Source organism: Seriola dumerili, unplaced genomic scaffold (genome assembly GCF_002260705.1).
Source record: "Seriola dumerili isolate Sdu_G_001 unplaced genomic scaffold, Sdu_1.0 BDQW01000236.1, whole genome shotgun sequence".
Taxonomy (NCBI): Eukaryota; Metazoa; Chordata; class Actinopteri; order Carangiformes; family Carangidae; genus Seriola; species Seriola dumerili.
Window position 1 is genome coordinate 337,793 of NW_019174491.1, and position 17,146 is coordinate 354,938.

General features: G+C 42.8%; 3 protein-coding genes across 5 annotated transcripts; 2 read left to right on the plus strand and 1 right to left on the minus strand.

Annotated features, from left to right (window-relative positions):
- Positions 1–2,145, plus strand: LOC111229514 (protein SCO2 homolog, mitochondrial). 3 transcript variants are annotated; one of them, XM_022755853.1, is made up of 2 exons: positions 1–71; positions 1,176–2,145. In XM_022755853.1, the coding sequence occupies exon 2, from the start codon at positions 1,191–1,193 to the stop codon at positions 2,019–2,021; it is 831 nt and encodes a 276-aa protein (XP_022611574.1). In that variant the 5' UTR covers positions 1–71; positions 1,176–1,190; the 3' UTR covers positions 2,022–2,145. The 3 variants fall into 3 exon arrangements, with proteins under 3 accessions (XP_022611574.1, XP_022611576.1, XP_022611577.1); XM_022755855.1 differs by lacking the exon at positions 1–71 and adding an exon at positions 80–386; XM_022755856.1 differs by lacking the exon at positions 1–71 and adding an exon at positions 80–329.
- Positions 2,146–2,696: 551 nt separating this feature from the next.
- ncaph2 (non-SMC condensin II complex subunit H2) lies at positions 2,697–9,686 on the minus strand. The gene is made up of 21 exons (XM_022755825.1): positions 9,631–9,686; positions 8,682–8,854; positions 7,839–7,956; positions 7,642–7,743; positions 7,482–7,543; positions 7,302–7,362; positions 7,078–7,134; positions 6,892–6,971; positions 6,578–6,717; positions 6,168–6,316; positions 5,813–5,896; positions 5,397–5,460; positions 5,217–5,318; positions 5,090–5,134; positions 4,670–4,740; positions 4,402–4,513; positions 4,191–4,277; positions 4,065–4,114; positions 3,345–3,446; positions 3,103–3,252; positions 2,697–2,999 (listed from the first exon to the last, which is right to left on the minus strand). The coding sequence occupies exons 3-21, from the start codon at positions 7,944–7,946 to the stop codon at positions 2,859–2,861; spliced, it is 1,767 nt and encodes a 588-aa protein (XP_022611546.1). The 5' UTR covers positions 7,947–7,956; positions 8,682–8,854; positions 9,631–9,686; the 3' UTR covers positions 2,697–2,858.
- A 383-nt stretch (positions 9,687–10,069) lies between these two features.
- Positions 10,070–16,659, plus strand: LOC111229492 (suppressor of cytokine signaling 2-like). Its single transcript, XM_022755826.1, has 3 exons — positions 10,070–10,150; positions 12,806–13,038; positions 13,719–16,659. The coding sequence occupies exons 2-3, from the start codon at positions 12,912–12,914 to the stop codon at positions 14,192–14,194; spliced, it is 603 nt and encodes a 200-aa protein (XP_022611547.1). The 5' UTR covers positions 10,070–10,150; positions 12,806–12,911; the 3' UTR covers positions 14,195–16,659.
- Positions 16,660–17,146: the final 487 nt, after the last annotated feature.

Below are 17,146 nucleotides of genomic sequence, written 5' to 3' on the forward strand. Positions count from 1 at the left end.
GCGGTTCATGTGTTTCACAACCGGCAGTTTGACGGTTACGAGTGATCCCGGAGGCTGCCCGAACACCAGAGGTCGGTTAACTGTTCCACTTCTACACAAACTTCCCGCGTCTGTACTTAACTAACCAAGGCTGTGGTTACCGGAGGTTACAGTTTGACGTCACTCAGCGGGATCGGTTAACCTTCAGTCACCGGTTAACGATAAGCTAACTGTGTGTGTGTGTGTGTGTGTCAGGTTAGCGCCATTTCATCAAGTGCTTTTCAGGGCATCGGTGTAAATCAACTTAATTTAACCAATGCATGATCGGAATATGAAACACCTGAGGACAGGTGAGCTTCTTGAGTCGATGTCAGGCGGGTTTAAAGATAGGCTATCATCACTAACAGGTGTGTGGTGACGAATAATGTTATTAAACAATCAAACAAACAAAAACTACAATTTATGTTATTTTTATCAAAAAGGAAAAGAATATAAAATACATTTTTTTAATAAAAATAATTTACATATATATATTTATATAAATAAATAATAAAATATAAAACTAATTTAATTTATTTGTTATGGAAATCATTTCCTCATTTTTTAAGTGAGGATATTTTCTGGCTTCTGTTATTCATGGCTCTCTAACTTCAAAATGTACTATTGATCATTTCTACAAATCCATGATGTCCTAATTTTTACATCAGTAAAAGGTGTTTATATGTATTTATATATATATATGGAGTGTTGTATCACAGGTCAGTTCATGCTGATTAATCTTATTAATGAGGTTAATAACAGTGTTTGGTAACATGATGTTTTACACCATGAGATGAAGTTTCTAGTAATAACTTGAGACCATGTTCACTTAGTACACTTCATTAATTAATTCAACCCATTTATTGGTATTTTATGATCTATTGTTATTGATCAAACTACCAAACAGTATAATCAATGGTTGGAATGTTTTTGACCAGCTCTTACTTAAACTTATCAGTAATATCAAATCAATATTGTCAAATTAATTAACTGACAGGTTCAACTGTGCATCATGAGATCTATACAAACTTTAACTGGAGTACTGTAGTGAGTAAAGGCCTGTTACGTGTCTCAGAGTATTTACTCTTACCTGGACTTCAGTAAAGGACCGTGATACTTCATCACTGATGACATCACAGCGTCTGTTTGTGTTGCAGGACGTTGAGTTGAAGATGTCGGGGCTGCGGTTCATTGTGAGTGGACTGCGTGGAGGAGGAAGACTCCTGAGAAGTCTTCCTCACGTCCAGAAGACGTGCGTGTCCTCGGAGACCCTCCACATCAGACTGTACGGAGGTCCTCCTCGTCTTCCTCTGAGGACTCAGCTGTGTTTCCTGTCTCAGGGCCGGGACCCGTCCCCCTCTACAGCTAAACTGAAGCTGAGGACTCGTCTGCTGGTGACTCTGCTGTTCGGCAGCGGCTTGCTGGCCGTGTGGTTGTACGTGTACTCGGAGAAGCAGCAGAAGTTGCGGCAGCAGCGGATCCAGCAGCTGCAGCGGGTGGCTCTGGGTCAGGGGAGCTTCAGCCTCCTGGACCACAGGGGGCAGCGCAGGACCAAGCGGGACTTCCTGGGCAGCTGGGTGCTGATGTACTTCGGCTTCACGCACTGCCCCGACATCTGCCCTGAGGAGCTGGACAAGCTGAGCGCCGTGGTGTCGGCTCTGGACCGGGACGCCTCGCTGCCGCCGGTCCAGCCCCTCTTCATCACCGTGGACCCGGAGAGGGACGACGTGCCGGCGCTGGCCCGATACGTCAAAGACTTCCACCCCCGCCTGATCGGACTGACGGGTACGTCAGAGGAGGTGAAACACGCAGGACAAGACTACAGAGTGTACGCCAGCCCCGGACCCAAAGACGAGGACGGAGACTACATCGTGGATCACACCATCCTGATCTACCTCATCAGTCCTGACGGGCTGTTTCTGGACTACTACAACAGGACGAAGGACCAGGAGCAGATCACAGAGAGCATCAGGAACCACGTCAAGAACTACATCCGACTCTGAGGAACCGGACTGAAACTTTAACGCTGCAGACTCCTGGGACCTGGAAATGTTATATACATGAATGACTGAGGCAGCTCCTGGACCTTCCCCCAGATCACATCACATTTATGTTGTATGAAGCACACACCACTAATAAAGATTAAATCTCAAGTTTGAATTCTTTTTTAAAGCAACACTAGTTGTTCAAATGAACAGAAGACAAGAGTTCAGACTAAAGTCTCTTAGATCTGACGAGGAGACCAACACCGGGTCCACACGACCTCCGAACACCAGCCCCGTGTAGAGCTGCAGCCACTGATCCATAATCCATTAATCAGAAAAAGTTCTAACGAAAAGTGTCAAACATTATCCAGCTGCTTCTCTTAGAGTTGATAGTCATTTTAATATTTCCTATTTGTTTTAGCTGTTGGTCGAACAGAAACAATCTCAGGCTGTTGGAGACACTTTTCACTTTTCTGGTATTTAAAAGCAAAACGATTCATTAAGAAAATAATTCATCCATAATGAAAATAAAGTCTAATGTTTGAGGTTATTAGTTATTATAACACATCAACACGTCGCCGTGACAACAGTCACGTCTTGTACTCTGCACTAGTTTTGGACCGGGCTCTATCAACAAATGTCTCAGACAGATTAATGATTAATCTGACCATCAGTTTTTACAACGTGCTCATTTATTTATTACAAATATTCATACATTTCCCAGAGAGAGGGACATTTACAGTCTCATATGAGATTCAACACATGATGCAGTAGAGGAGGAGTCGAGGAGAAGAGGAGCAGACAGGAACAGAGTGAAGCTCAATGTGTGTGAGCATCAGTGTGAACTCAGCTGTTTCAGGTCAAAGCCGTCATGGTCTTGAATCTGTCTGTGGCTCTGTGAGTGCTGAGCAGGGTCAGTCCCATGGAGTCCAGACTCTCCTCCAGACTCTCCTCCAGACCCTCGGCACTGTCGATCTCCACCGTGTAGTCGTTGGCCTGAGAACCAGACACCTGTCAGTCGTAAGGTCTGTTTGCGGGCTGAGACACAGGTGTCGTGCTGGTAGAATGAGTCGTGTGTATTTGAGTGTGTCGTATTTACCAGCTGCAGTGAAGCCAGCAGATATTTACAGGCTTCGAAGTTGTCCAGACCGTGAACGATAGAGGAGAACGGTCTGCGCTGACCGACGCCATTCAACGCTCCGACGATCCGGTCTCCGTAGTCGTGGATGTCGAACGCCAGACGCTCCTCCTGAAAAACACCAGCAACAGGACGTGACGCGGGGGTGGGGGGCAGAAGTCAGGGTCTGAAACCAGTCTGAACTGGTTTCCAGTGTGTGTTACCTGCAGAACCAGCTGAGGTCGGATCATGTCCTCCCAGTCTTTAACCCGACGGGACAGAGCAGTTTCCTGAGTGTAACCCTGACAGTTCACCACCAGCTGCTCCTGGAGACGCCACAGACACAACTTTCATCACTTACTCAAACTTTTCATCTGATCTTTTTATGACACAGAATATATTTTATTTGACCCCTCCCTCCCACTTCCTCCTGTTACTTCAGGCTGCACATCATTTCCACAAGACGAACAAAATACACCTCAAATAGAAATATAATGTCATGCTTTGCCAGGGAAGACAAGTATTTCTATATTTTAACAGATGATACATATAAAATACAAAGTCTAAGCTTCAATACAAATGGCTCAAATCTTTTGCTCATACAATAAAGATCTAGAGGTTTAAGTGAAATAAAAAATACTGTAAATACTAGAATGAACAAAGTCCCTTGAAACTCTACACATTTAAAAAATATGAAGACTTGCTTTATCATTATATTTATTTAGTTTAACAGACTCTTCTCTCAATGTTGAAGCTCCTCAGTGTTTCTCTCTTTACCACTGATTTAATGTAAAGCTCCATAGTTGCAGGTATTGGGACGTGAACTGTGTCATTACTACTTGATAAAAGTGAATGAAACAAGGTCTTTAAAGGTTCATTGGTTCTGTTCATCCAGGCAGCAAACTGCAGTTTGAATAGTGAATGACAGAGTGTTGTTGACGTACCACACGCAGCTTCACCAGATCTTCATAACTCAGCTCGTCTCTCGGAGCTTCTGCACAGACAAAAAATAATAATCACCACAAACTGACGTCTTTAAAACTCCCGTCACTCTCAGGTGTTTTATTTACCTGGTGATATGACGTCTGGTCCAAACTCAGCTGGAACATCATCAGGAAATGCTTCATATTCGTTGTCTGAGTTGACGTCATCTCCACCTTTAAAAGATCATTTTAAACTTTAATCAGAACAGCAGGAAGAAGTTCAGGTGTAAAAACTGAAAGCTGATGATGTCAGCTGAAGTGGGGTTCACAGCGTGCAGGCTGAGTGGAGATCTTTTACCCAGCAGGTCGGGGTGTCTGAATCCTTCCACAGGCTCCTCCCCCTGCTGCTGTGGCCCCTCCTCCAGCTGCAGGAAGGTTCTCCTCAGCTCGTCATCAGAAACCACCACGCCCTGAGTATGAAAGGGAACCGGTAAGGTAAACAACAAACAAACAAACAAACAAACAGACAGACACACACACAGACCTACAGACAGACAGACACACACAGACAGAGACACACAGAGAGACACAGAGACACACACACACACACACACACACACACTTACTGCTTTCCTGAAGATCCTCTTCCTGGTCTTCAGTTTGTCTTTCATCGTGCTCAGGTAAATGTAGTTCAGGTCTGCAAACACATGAGGCTGCAGGTTCACTTCCACATGAACAAACCACATCACCGATGAAACAGGGTTTTAGCTCAACTATTTATAAAGTCACATTTGGCACGTTTGCATTCTGCAAAGGTTAAAGTTAAAGGTTAAAGGTTAAAGGTTAAAGTTCCAGTTTGTGCTGTTGGTCTGAAACATACGGACTCTTCTCAAATTTGTTTCCTGGGACCTGAATCTGTTTGAATCATTAAATCACATTTTACTCGTCTGAACTCTGAACAAAGATGGAGTTTGTAGATCTGAATTATTATTCAGATTATGTTGAGTATAAGAAGTACAGGCTGACAGAAAGCATGAGGAGCAAACCTGTAAATGTGGGTCCATTCTTCAGCTTGTGTTCAGGAGGATCATCTACAACACAAAACAAAAACCCATCATGCTCATCGTCAGTTAAAGCTCCAGAACAGATCAAACACATCAACTCTGTTCTCACAGGTTCCTCTGAACCAGCTCCTGAAGTCCTCAAGTGACGACGGTCGTTTCCTTTTCCTCTTCCCTCCGTCGTCCAGACCGTCAGGAACCTTGTAACATTTCCCTGAAGGAGAAACACAAACTGTGTCAGCACAGAGAGCGACTCCTCCCTCTGTGAAAACACCTGAGTCCTGATGCTCACCTGATTTAAACGGTTTGTCCTCCCCGACGACAGAGTACGGGTCATGAAACGTCCACAGGTTCATCTGAGAGCCACAAATAATAAACTGCAGAGATGAAACCAATTTCTTCTCACAGCAGATTTATACATTTGATCTGTATTAGAGCCACTGGCAGAGGATGAAAAGTGAAGTTTCAAAATATTAGTTTAAATGTTTTAAAAAGGATAGATTTGTGATCTGGAGAGAAGTCACAGTATTTAATTAAGTTGCAATTTCTTTATATCAAAGGTTGATATAAAGAAATAAAATCTGAATCTCTGAATAAAGTAAGAGATTGTAATATTTCATATTTAAGTGATGATTTTACGAGAAAAAGTTCTAATATGAGAATAAATTATTATGAATTAATTGGAATAACACAGAGGAGATATCGTACAGCAGGCGGCGCCTCCTCCTCCCTCCTCCACTTGTCAGTTTCCACCTGTCGTCTCTCTCGAATCATCCGGCCTTCACCTGGAGCCTGAGACAAAACGTCAACAGTTTACCACAGTGAGAAAAACTCAGTAGATTCAATGTATACTAATGGAAACTCTGAATCTATAAATGCATTGGTTTATAGATTTAAAAAAATATATATTAGCGTTGGTTAAATCTCCATGTAGCTGAAAACAGTCCTGCATTCACAATCTGAAGTCAGTTTTCCTCTAGATATAAGTGCACTTGAATGCACCATGTTGACAGACCTCAGTTATAAAGTAAGATTAAACAGAGTTAAGATGATGGACTCAGACCTGCTGTCTGTCGATGTGCTCCTCTGGCTCCTGGTCCAGCTCCATGTTGTTGTCGTCTAACGGCAGGAAGTTGTCTGCAGCGTCACCTCCATCATCTCCCACATCAGCCGCACCTGCTGCAGCCTCACCTGTGACCAGAGCCGCAGCACCTGGACCACCAGACAACATTTAATCACAAAAAAATAAATAAACAAAAAGCCTGGGAAAATCAGCAGCCACCGAGTTTGAAATACATTTCAGATAAATAAACAACAATAAAAACTTTCACTCCGTCACATCACTGTACAAGCAAAGACTAATCACATTCTCTAATCAAACTTTCACATCAGATCAATAATTTAAACTGATCCGCTTCACAGTTTGGAATCATTACATATAATTATCAGTAGCCATAAGAAGATCATCTTTACCTTCCTGCTGCTGCAGAGACTCACTGTCCTGTAGAAACCTGGACCCTGATCTGAGCGTGAGGAGGATCAGATCCTCGTCTCCTGGGAGGAACAGGTTGATCCTGAAGTCCTTCTGACTGCACAGGACCTCACCCTTCAAGCTGACACACACACACACACACACACACACAGACACACACACACACACACAGACACACACAGACACACACAGACACACACACACACTTATCTGAAGCTGAAACACTTCCTGTGTAGACAGATTTATGTAGTTGTCCCTTTATTTTGAAAGGATAACAACATCTGTAGAGTCTGACCTGATGAGAGGAAGTTTGTGCTTCTCGTGGGTTTCAGGAGGAATCAGAGACTCGGGAGGAAGAGGAGCCACATTCATAGTCTGAAGACCAGAGACCAGATACACATCAGATTAAACTAGAGAGGAAGTGACTCATTAAAATACAGAAGAAGAGTGTGCTCTCAGTGTCAGTGGAGGATGAACTGACCGTGTTGGAGTCACCTCTCTGTGAGTTATCTGAGACGTCGATGTCCAGGGAAGTGAACTAAAAGAGACAAAGAAGAATCTGTCAGACTGGTTCTGATGCTGATCCAGGCTCGAGACTGACTCCATGTTTTCAGAGTGTGTGAATTAAAATTTCAGTTTCTCGTCAGATTAAATACAATTTAATTAAACTTCCTCCTCTGGTTGAGCTGAGCGTCTGTTTCTTACCGCGGCCACATCCTCAGTGTCTGCGTCGCCCTCCTGAGACTCTGCTGCCTGTTTGTTACGTCTGTCAGAGAAACGACACCATCACAACATTTCTATCACAAACACAACCATTAAACTAGAAGAAATGTCTGTCATTTTACTGTGAAGCAGCACAGATCATTAGATGAGACTGACTCTTACTTCTTGTTTCTGTCATTGATGTACTCCAGAGTTTGGTAAACGAGACTGTGCAGCAGCTCCACCTGAAACAGTCACACAGTAACACACAATATGAGATTTTTATGGATCAGATAAACACACTGACACTTTATTTTAATGTGTTATTGTCCTTTGGTTGTACCTTCTTGCTGTAGATGCAGGCTGAGCCCTGGATCAGCAGTGCTGCTTCTGCAAAGTTCAGTCTAATTTCTCCTCCATCAAATGTGATGCACATTTCATCCAACTACAGCAACAGAGAGAGAGAGGGTTCTATCTCTGTTAACCCCAATTAAAACAAAATAAACAGTAAGTTGGAAATGTCAGTGGTACAAACATCACCTCTTCTAAATAGTCGTTTAACTCTGAAGCCACATCGATCTCCCAGTTCTTGGTGAGTTCTCGAATGGGCTGCAGCAGGTGAGCGTACCTGCTCTCTGTGGACTCCATGAGCACTTCACTGTGAATCAGTCACAATACAACAATGGAAAACACTTCATTACATGTTAAAGTACAGGAGGAAAAGTACAGAGGTACTATCTGAAGTTAAAGTACGAATTATGCAGAATGGTAATTTATTACAGCAGCTGTGTCATTACATCCGTCTTCATTAGGTTTATAATGTTCAGGTTTCTTTATTGTCAGACATGTGTAAACCCAGGTCTGTTTATCACTGAGCTCGGGGTTAGTTGGTTTTATTTACACACGAGGGATACTCAGAATATTAGAAACACTATGACTAACTATGACCTCTATGAGGATTCATTACACATTTCTGACAATGTCAACAAAAACGTTAACGGTGGAATCTACTGGATTGTCTTAGATTATACAGGTTTACCTAATAAAGTGGGTTGTTTCTCATAACTTTGGCGCTTTGCACGGATTTAGCTTTACAGGAAAAAGGAACATCTTGACGCATTGAATCATCTACGACTGCAACACGGCACCTTATTAATTCTTAATGTCTTAAACAGTCTTTTGTCTCATGGAGGTAACTTTATACCGGAGGTAAACAAAGTGACAGATTTAAGACTTAATTCGTTTCCTCCGACTGTACGACTCCCAGAGCCGGAATATAATATCTCCCGCCTCTCAATAATCTAGTTTGTAATAATAAATACATGACGTTAACATTAAGTTTTAAAACTGTTTTACGGTAAAGGACAGTAAAATATAACTCACCTAAGAGACCGAGTCGGTTAAGAGCCGCTAAATGTTCCGTAGCAGTTAGCAAACAGTCAAACAACCCGCGCTGTAGTTCTTCTTCTGTGCTTCTGTCAGTGTTGGTTAAAGCCGGTGCTGCCCCCTGTCGGCGCCATGCTGTAACACTGGCCGCTGCCCGGTAGATGGCGGGACTGCGCTTTGGATCGCAGGATTCATTAACAAATAATTAATTATCTGAGTAAAACATTATAAATAAAGCACAATGACAAGATTAATAAAACAACAGGTGAACAAAGAAAGATGGCAGATGAAAGATCTGCCATTATCTGTTGAATCTTTCAGGAGAACCACGAAGCACATTCCTTTTTTTTGTTTGTTTGTTTTTTAAATGTTCAAGTGTATTCATATTAACATTGTTTTTGTTTGTTTTTTTTAAATTCTACTTACATTTATTTAAATTGGAAAATTTACAACCAATCAATCAATAAAAGAAAAAGATAAGAATTCAACAAAAAAGAAAAATAGTAATAATAATAATAAACAAATATATGATTTAAAAAACATAATTTTAGTGACAGAGGGACTTGATTTCCCTAATAGTCAGGAGGTTAACAAAACTGTTTTCCTTATAGTCAGAATAAGTGAAAAAAATCACGTTGTTTTACTTAATATGTAACTTTAACTGTACGTGTACGTGTGTGTGTGTGTGTGTGTGTGTGTGTGCGTGTGTGTGTGTGTGTGTGTGCGTGTGTGTGTGTGTGTGTGTGCGTGTGTGTGTGTGTGTGTGTGTGTGTTGGGGGGGGCTGCTTCCCCGTTTGTCCTCTGTGACCCTGACTCACTGCAACTCCAGTGAATTTGTCATTTAAATACAGTAATAAATACAGTATGTATGTCTGACAGAACCTTTGTGTGTGTGTGTGTGTGTGTGTGTGTGTGTGTGTGTGTGTGTGTGTGTGTGTCGGTCCACCTTAAATCGCGGCTCTCTGCACCACGTGACGGTATTCCTGGAAAGTTCCTGGAAATGCTTCTTTTGTGTTTATGGTGATATCGGTTATTAGGCGGCTCGGTGGACTCGGCTGTCCCGGACACGCACACTGAAGGACGGACCCGTGTTCAGGACACACACGGAGCTTTTGTGGCTCCGCGGGAAACGGGAGTGAGTCGGGTGTTTTTGTCGTCGGGCGCCCGGAGAGCAGCCGCCTCAGCTCGGACTGACAGGTTGACGGTCGGACCTCCGTCTGTCTCCGCCGCGACACGCGCCATTAGCGACAGCCACAGGACCGAGAGCGGGGCAGGAGTAAACCCGCAGCAGAGGAGCGGTTCTGCGGATCCAGACCGTCAATGTTCCCGCCGACATGTCGGACTGTTGTACACGGAGGATAAACTGGCGTCGCCGCTTCTGAACCAGCGGCTGTGGTCTGGTCTGGTCTGGTCTGGCTTGGCTTTGCTTGGCTTTGCTAGCAGCTAGCTCCGACACCGACACTCAGGTGCGTGTGGTCCTATTTTATCAGTCTCCATGTCCCCGATACGTGACATTAGGTGGGTTCTACTGCCCGCATGCGAGGTGGTGACGACAAACACCAGAGACAAGGTAAAACACCTGTGCTGTCGACTGGTGTTTAAACTGTCCGTTTCTCTGGTGAAGAAAATGAAGAAAACTCACTTTTCACCGTCTAATTCAGATATATATCACTTTAAATGTTGTCCTCTGCCTCTGGTGTGAAAACCTGCCTGAAAATAAAATGGTAGGTTTTCTTCTTGTTATTTGTGGCTGGATAATTTACCACATTACGCCTAATTATATTATGATTTTAATTTCCTCCACGGCCTCTGTCATGTAAACATGCTGGGAAATAAAATGCTAAGTTGTTTTTTTTTTTTTTTTGTTATTTATAACCTGATCTTCAATTCCGTGAACATGAACAAACTTGCTAAGAGGTATTATTTTTACTAGGAAAATGTCTAAATGGATAATTTACCTCTTTACGCCGAATTCTACTCTAAATTCCAGTGATTTAAGGTGCAAATATCCTAGAAAATGTTTCATATGTTACTAACCCTACAGTCCAGTCTTCCTTAGATTGTCCTATAATCACAACGGCTCATCAAACAGTATTTACTTAACTACCACAGATATGCGTCCAAGATACACAGTGAACAGAATCAACATTTCAGTAACATCAGGTGTGTGACTGCACATGTAAAGGACAGGTGAGGTGGTGATGAGAAACACTGGAGTCAAGGTGTTTAATGTGTCTGTTTCTCTGGTGAAGAAAATAAAGAAAACTCACTTTTCACCAAATTTAATTCAAATTTCTGTTCATTTTAATTTTCTCCTCGGCCTCTGTCATGTAAACCTGCTGGAAAATAAAATGGCAGTTTTTCTTCTTGTTATTTGCAGCCTGATCGTCAGTTCCACGTACATGAATAAACTTACTGTCCACATAATTTCTCCGGATAATTTACTTCTTTACGCCAAATTCTATTCAAAATTCCAGATATTTGAGGAGCAAACCTGAAAATGTTTTACCATGTTATAAAGTGCAGAAGAAGAAAAACGACTGATCAAATAGGATTTACCTGGATAAGGTCCACAGATTAAAATCAACATTTCAGTAACATTAGGGGTTTTATTGCACATCTAAGGGGCAGGTGACGGGAGAACACCTGTACTCTCACCTGATGTTCAGTTTGTTAGTTTTACTAGTGAAGAACAAAGAAAACTGTCTCTTCATATTTCTCTGTTTTACTTCTTCTCGAAGCCTCTGGTGTGAAACCTACTTAACTATTAAATCTCAGTTTCCTGTTTCTTTATAATTAATTCTTCAATTCTGGATACAAGAATCAACTAATCAAGCAGTGTCTTAAGATGGGAAGAGGATCAATAGACTTTTATCACCTTTCACCAAATTCTATTCAAAGCTCTTGCAGTTTTTCATCACCTCTGTTGTCTCAGTCAGACAGTGGTTGAATGTTGAAGGTCATTTATTGCACAGGTGAGCTGGTGATGAAGAACACTCAAGTCAGTCTGAAGCTTTTCTCAGATTAGTCTGTTTTTCTAGTGAGGAGTGTGGGAACGACACGAGGCCAAAGTATATTCAGAACTCTTTAAATTTTACATTTCCTCCATCGTCAGCTGGTGTATAAACATGTCGTTAAAGTCAGTTCTTTACAGTCCACTCTGAAAGTCTGCTCACAAGAAACAACCTACCTATAAGCATTAGAACTGATAGATAAATTGATTGATTGATTCTCCAGCTGTAAAATAGAGGAGCTTTTCACCTTAAACCAAATTCTGTTAAATTCTTTAAATCTAATGTCACGTCATTTGTTTTGTGGAGTATAAAACTATTAGAACTGTTTGTTCTTCACAGTCCACTGTTCACACCTCTCACACAGGAACTGATTGTTCACTAAATACTTTCTCGCAGGTAGGAGTGTGTTGTGTATTAAGGAGTATTAGATAACAATAGAGGACATTAGAATCACACAATAACGGCACAGTTACTTTCTGTGTTTAAGAAGAATGTGTGTGTTGCTCCCACAGTCCAAACTAGGCGTTAGTCATCACTAACTTATGGTATTTCTGTGAAAGCTGAGCGTCCAGTTTGAACCAAATTACTGTCAGAAAACAAAACATTTTAGACCTGACTGTGTTCTTATGTTTCCCATGTAGAAATGAGTTTAAATTAAAACTACAGTCAATGTTTTGCCTGAAGCCGTTTATTTAATTATATATGTCTTAATGTTACTGTCTTGACTAATTGTTTGGTTTTTTAGTAAAATGTCCATTTAAATACAAGGGTTCATTTTCAAATGTCTTGTTTTGTCCTGTAGATTCAGGTTCAGGGAAAATCAGAAAATCTTTTTGCTTGAACGATTGATCTGATTGATCAGTTATCCATTAAGCTTCCAGTTACGAGCTGTTAGTAAATTATTTGCTGAATTAAACAGATGGACGTGTTGACCTGTGAAGCCTCAGTTTTACAGTGTTTTGACTCAGGACTCAGGTCTGAGAGGAAAGAGACGAGTTTCCAGTAAATTTCCTTTTTCCTCTGGTTTACAGAAACTTAAACACACCCTCATAATGATGATGGTGATAGTGTTTATCTGCAGTGTCTGATGGTTTTATTTGTTTCCAGGACAGTATAACCCCCCACACCCCCACACCCCCTCGTCTGGCTGCTGCAGACCTCGTCCATGTCTGAGCTGTGGGCCTAGAACTAGGCTGAAGGTTGGATCTGTCCAATGACCTGCCAGTCCTCCGAGTCCACAGACACCATCGAGAGCGACAGACGAGCCGACAACAACTCCAGGGCTGTGGAATCGGACGAGAGTCGCATCGCCTCAGCCATGAAAGACCTGAAGAACACAGGTGAGAGAGGAAACTCCTTCACCTGTTACTAAGACATCTGTCACTGCTCACATCCAGGCTCCTGTATGTGAGGCTCTGACAGTCAGACAGACGAGAGAAACAGACCAGCAGACGGCTGATCTCTGGCTGATGAATGGCTGATCGCTGGCTGATGTATGGCTGATCGCTGGCTGATCTCTGGCTGATGTGTGGCTGATCTCTGGCTGATGTATGGCTGATCGCTGGCTGATGTGTGGCCGATCGCTGGCTGATCTCTGGCTGATGTGTGGCTGATCTCTGGCTGATGTGTGGCTGATCTCTGGCTGATGTGTGGCTGGTTTCTGGCTGATGTGTGGCTGATCTCTGGCTGATGTGTGGCTGATCTCTGGCTGATGTGTGGCTGATCTCTGGCTGATGTGTGGCCGATGTGTGGCCGATTGCTGGCTGATGTGTGGCTGATCGTTGGCTGATCTCTGGCTGATGTGTGGCTGATCTCTGGCTGATGTGTGGCCAATCGCTGGCTGATGTGTGGCCGATCGCTGGCTGATGTGTGGCCAATTGCTGGCTGATGTGTGGCCGATCGTTGGCTGATCTCTGGCTGATGTGTGGCAGATCGCTGGCTGATCTCTGGCTGATCTCTGGCTGATCTCTGTTACTATCGTGTCTGTTATGTCTCTGATGTTTTCTGTCTCTGGTCTCAGGCTGGTACTGGGGCAGTCTAACCGCCACTGAAGCCAAAGAGATCCTGCAGGACGCCTCGGAGGGAACCTTCCTGGTGCGGGACAGCTCTCAGAGGGATTACCTGTTCACCATCTCAGCCATGACGTCGGCGGGTCCCACCAACCTGCGCATCGAGTACAAACACGGGAAGTTCAAGCTGGACTCGGTGGTCCTGGTCAAGCCCAAGCTGAAGCAGTTCGACAGCGTGGTCCACCTGGTGGAGCACTACGTCATGCTGTCCAGGACCAGCGACAAGGCGGCATCGAACTCTCAGCCCTCAGCAGCACCGCCCAACGGCACGGTGCAGCTGCTGCTCACCAAACCCGTGTACACGGCCACGCCCTCGCTGCAGCACCTGTGTCGCATCACCATCAACAGGAGGACGCGGCGGGTCCAGGATCTGCCGCTGCCCAACAGACTGAAGGACTACCTGACAGACTACGCCTACAACGTGTAGACAGGGGGTGGGGCTACAGCTCAGCTCAATGCATCAGCTGACCACTGACCAGTCCCATCACCTGCTCTACAGGTACCCGGCAGGGACACGCAATAACCAGGCTGAGGTCTCCCTCCAGACGGGGGTCAGAGTCTCAGCTGGAGGTCTGCATCCTGATCACAGACACTTCAGGGTGGAGGCGGAGCCACCAACACTGAGGTACTGACCCTGACCACGACACAAGCAACACAATACCCCCCCACCACCACCACACAGTCACACTTCCTGGTCTCCTTTCAAATTAAAGCTCCAAACCAGATTCCCATCTTTTATGAACAAATAGACTCATTAGTTTCTAGTTTCTAATAATAAAATGTTCTAATTTCCCACAGTCCAAATGTCTTTAAACGTTTCGTTTTCAGGTCACTATGACAGAAACAGGAGATCCGTGACTCTGGCCTGAAAAATCATCAACAAATACAAAAGTTAAAACCACAACAGGATCACAAACAAACAGAGAGAAAGAAGTTTCCAGTTTTCTGCTGCTCAGTGAATGATGACTGACGACTGTTTGATCACCAAATAATTAAAGATCAATTTCTAATATTGTTGCAGCTCAAACTTGAGCTGACGATTAAACTACTGTCACGATGGACGAGAAGCAGGAAGTGTCATTTGAACTGGATAAACTTTATTGATACAGGACTTTCAAAACAATCGTTACAAAACATTAACTAATTATTAGTTAGCAGTTATTCTGCAGGTGAATTATAACAGTTTAATAATCATGAAGTGGAACTACACTGTTTGTCCTGCAGCTATTGATTGCTGTCATCATTGATTGGTTTATTAAATGTCAAACGGTTTCCCAGGGCAACGTGGTGTTTTTTTTGGTCAAGTAAAGGTCGGTTCAATAAAGTTGAATGAACCAGCTGAGTCCGATTAAAGTAAATCTACTCCCACGCTCACCATCGACCCCTAAATAATATCTCTGAAGCTTTGTTTTCTTGTTATTCCTATCTGTAAACACAGGGAACGGAGCCATCTGATTGGCTGAAGTGAAAAGTTCACCTGCGGCCAAACGTCAGTGAGGTTTCTCCTGATTGATGAGCAGCGTAGAAAGCAAACTCTTTCCTCTGAACACACGTCAGACTCTGTCATGTTTGACTTTGTACCTGCTGGATGTAGTACTCTGTAACTGTGGACCAATCAGATCGCAGGAAAACACAACACCTGTTGATACTACGCTGCTGTAACTCTGTACTGATCCTCCGTTTCACATGTTCCCAAAATCAGTTCTTTTATCCAGAGCTGAATAATTATTCGAAATATAATTTAAATCTCAATATGAACGAGTGAAATATTCAAATCTCAGCAGCTGCAGTTTTTCTGACAAAGGTAAAATGTGTCACATTGTTAGCATTAGCATTGTTAGCACCATCAGCGTCCCTTCCAACTCAAATCGCAATGTTTTATTTATTTATTTATTTTGCATATCGTGCAGCCTTAATTTCGTCCATTAATCAATTAACAGAATTTTCTCGGAGTCCAAACTTAATGATCAGATTAACGATCAATCGACTGACGAGTTGTTTGAGAACGACTCTCCACTTCTCATTTAAAGAACCTGCAGCAGGAAACAATATTAATATAGCAGCTGATCTTTTCCTGAGTGGAAGTAGGTCTAACGTCTCAACCTGCGACTGAAAACTGAATAACATTAAAAAACAAGATCATAGATCTAAAAATAAGGGAAAGAAAAACTCTGCAGGAGAGATGTTTGTGTTCAGTCTTCACTCCTTCAAGTGACCAGTAATAAAAAATCTCAGAAACTCAGTTTTAAATGTTGATGACATTTTAACAATGTGATAATAATCAATGGTAAAATCAGCTCTGAGGTCAGAGGTCACCCTCCGTGTTGGCGTCACTCCTCCAGTCTGTCAGGGTTCAGGTGTCAGGGTGATGTGGTCATGTGACAGTGGGTCACTCAGGTAAATGGGACTTTGTTATTGCACACGTTTGTCCGCAGGTTCGATGCTCGTACTGTTGCGTCTGACACTGTGTGAACTCTCCACCACGTTTCTGTCAGTGTGGATTATTCTCATGTTCCTCTTCTGTTTGTATTTTTGTATGGGGGGGGGGGGTAATCATGGATGAGGGGGTCACTTCTTTCCTCCCTCAGCTACATGATGAAGTGGAGGAACAGTCTGTTTCCTGTTTGCATGATGAATGAATAAATCTTTATTACATGAAACAATGAGTAGGACAATAACTGTACATATCTCTGCTGTGGGCCTGAACCTGCAGCTCAGCCTGTTTGATTTTATAAATATTTATTGATTGTGTCACACTGTGTTTTCTGGTACAGTTTTTGACTCTGAGCATGTGTCGTCCCTGACGCTGGCGGGCGGCGAGCTGCAGCAGCTCCGCCTCTGTAACGTCGATCAGCTCCAACCATGAGAAATAAAGTTTTATATGGTGCTTCATCATGTGTGTTTTCTTCACGCGTCACAGCTCTGTGTTCTCCGCTCACTCGCTGTATTCACTTAGAAAAGTTTTTACATTTTTATATTCGGTTATTTGTGTTTTTAGTTTTCACTTAGTTTTTAAACGGTCACATTTCACCCTCTGGAAAAACCTCTAATTCAGTTTCACATCAGTTATATGAAACATTTTATTCAGATTTGTTTGTTTAATTTTCCCCTCATGTTTTTATGAATAGGTCAGTTTATCTTTGTCTCTTATCAGCATCCTGTCAGTGATCAACAGGAACACACTAATGTAAATATAAAAGCCACCGTCACATCAGACAGCAGAGCTCCAGGATCCTGTTCTACTGGACTAATGTGGGAGAAGAACATGGAGGAACAGGAAATAAATTTTGTTTTTAGGTCAGTATCTACAGACACCAGGTAAATAAATCAAAAAGAACTGTTTCATAGAAACCTTCACATTAACTTCATGTATTTATAC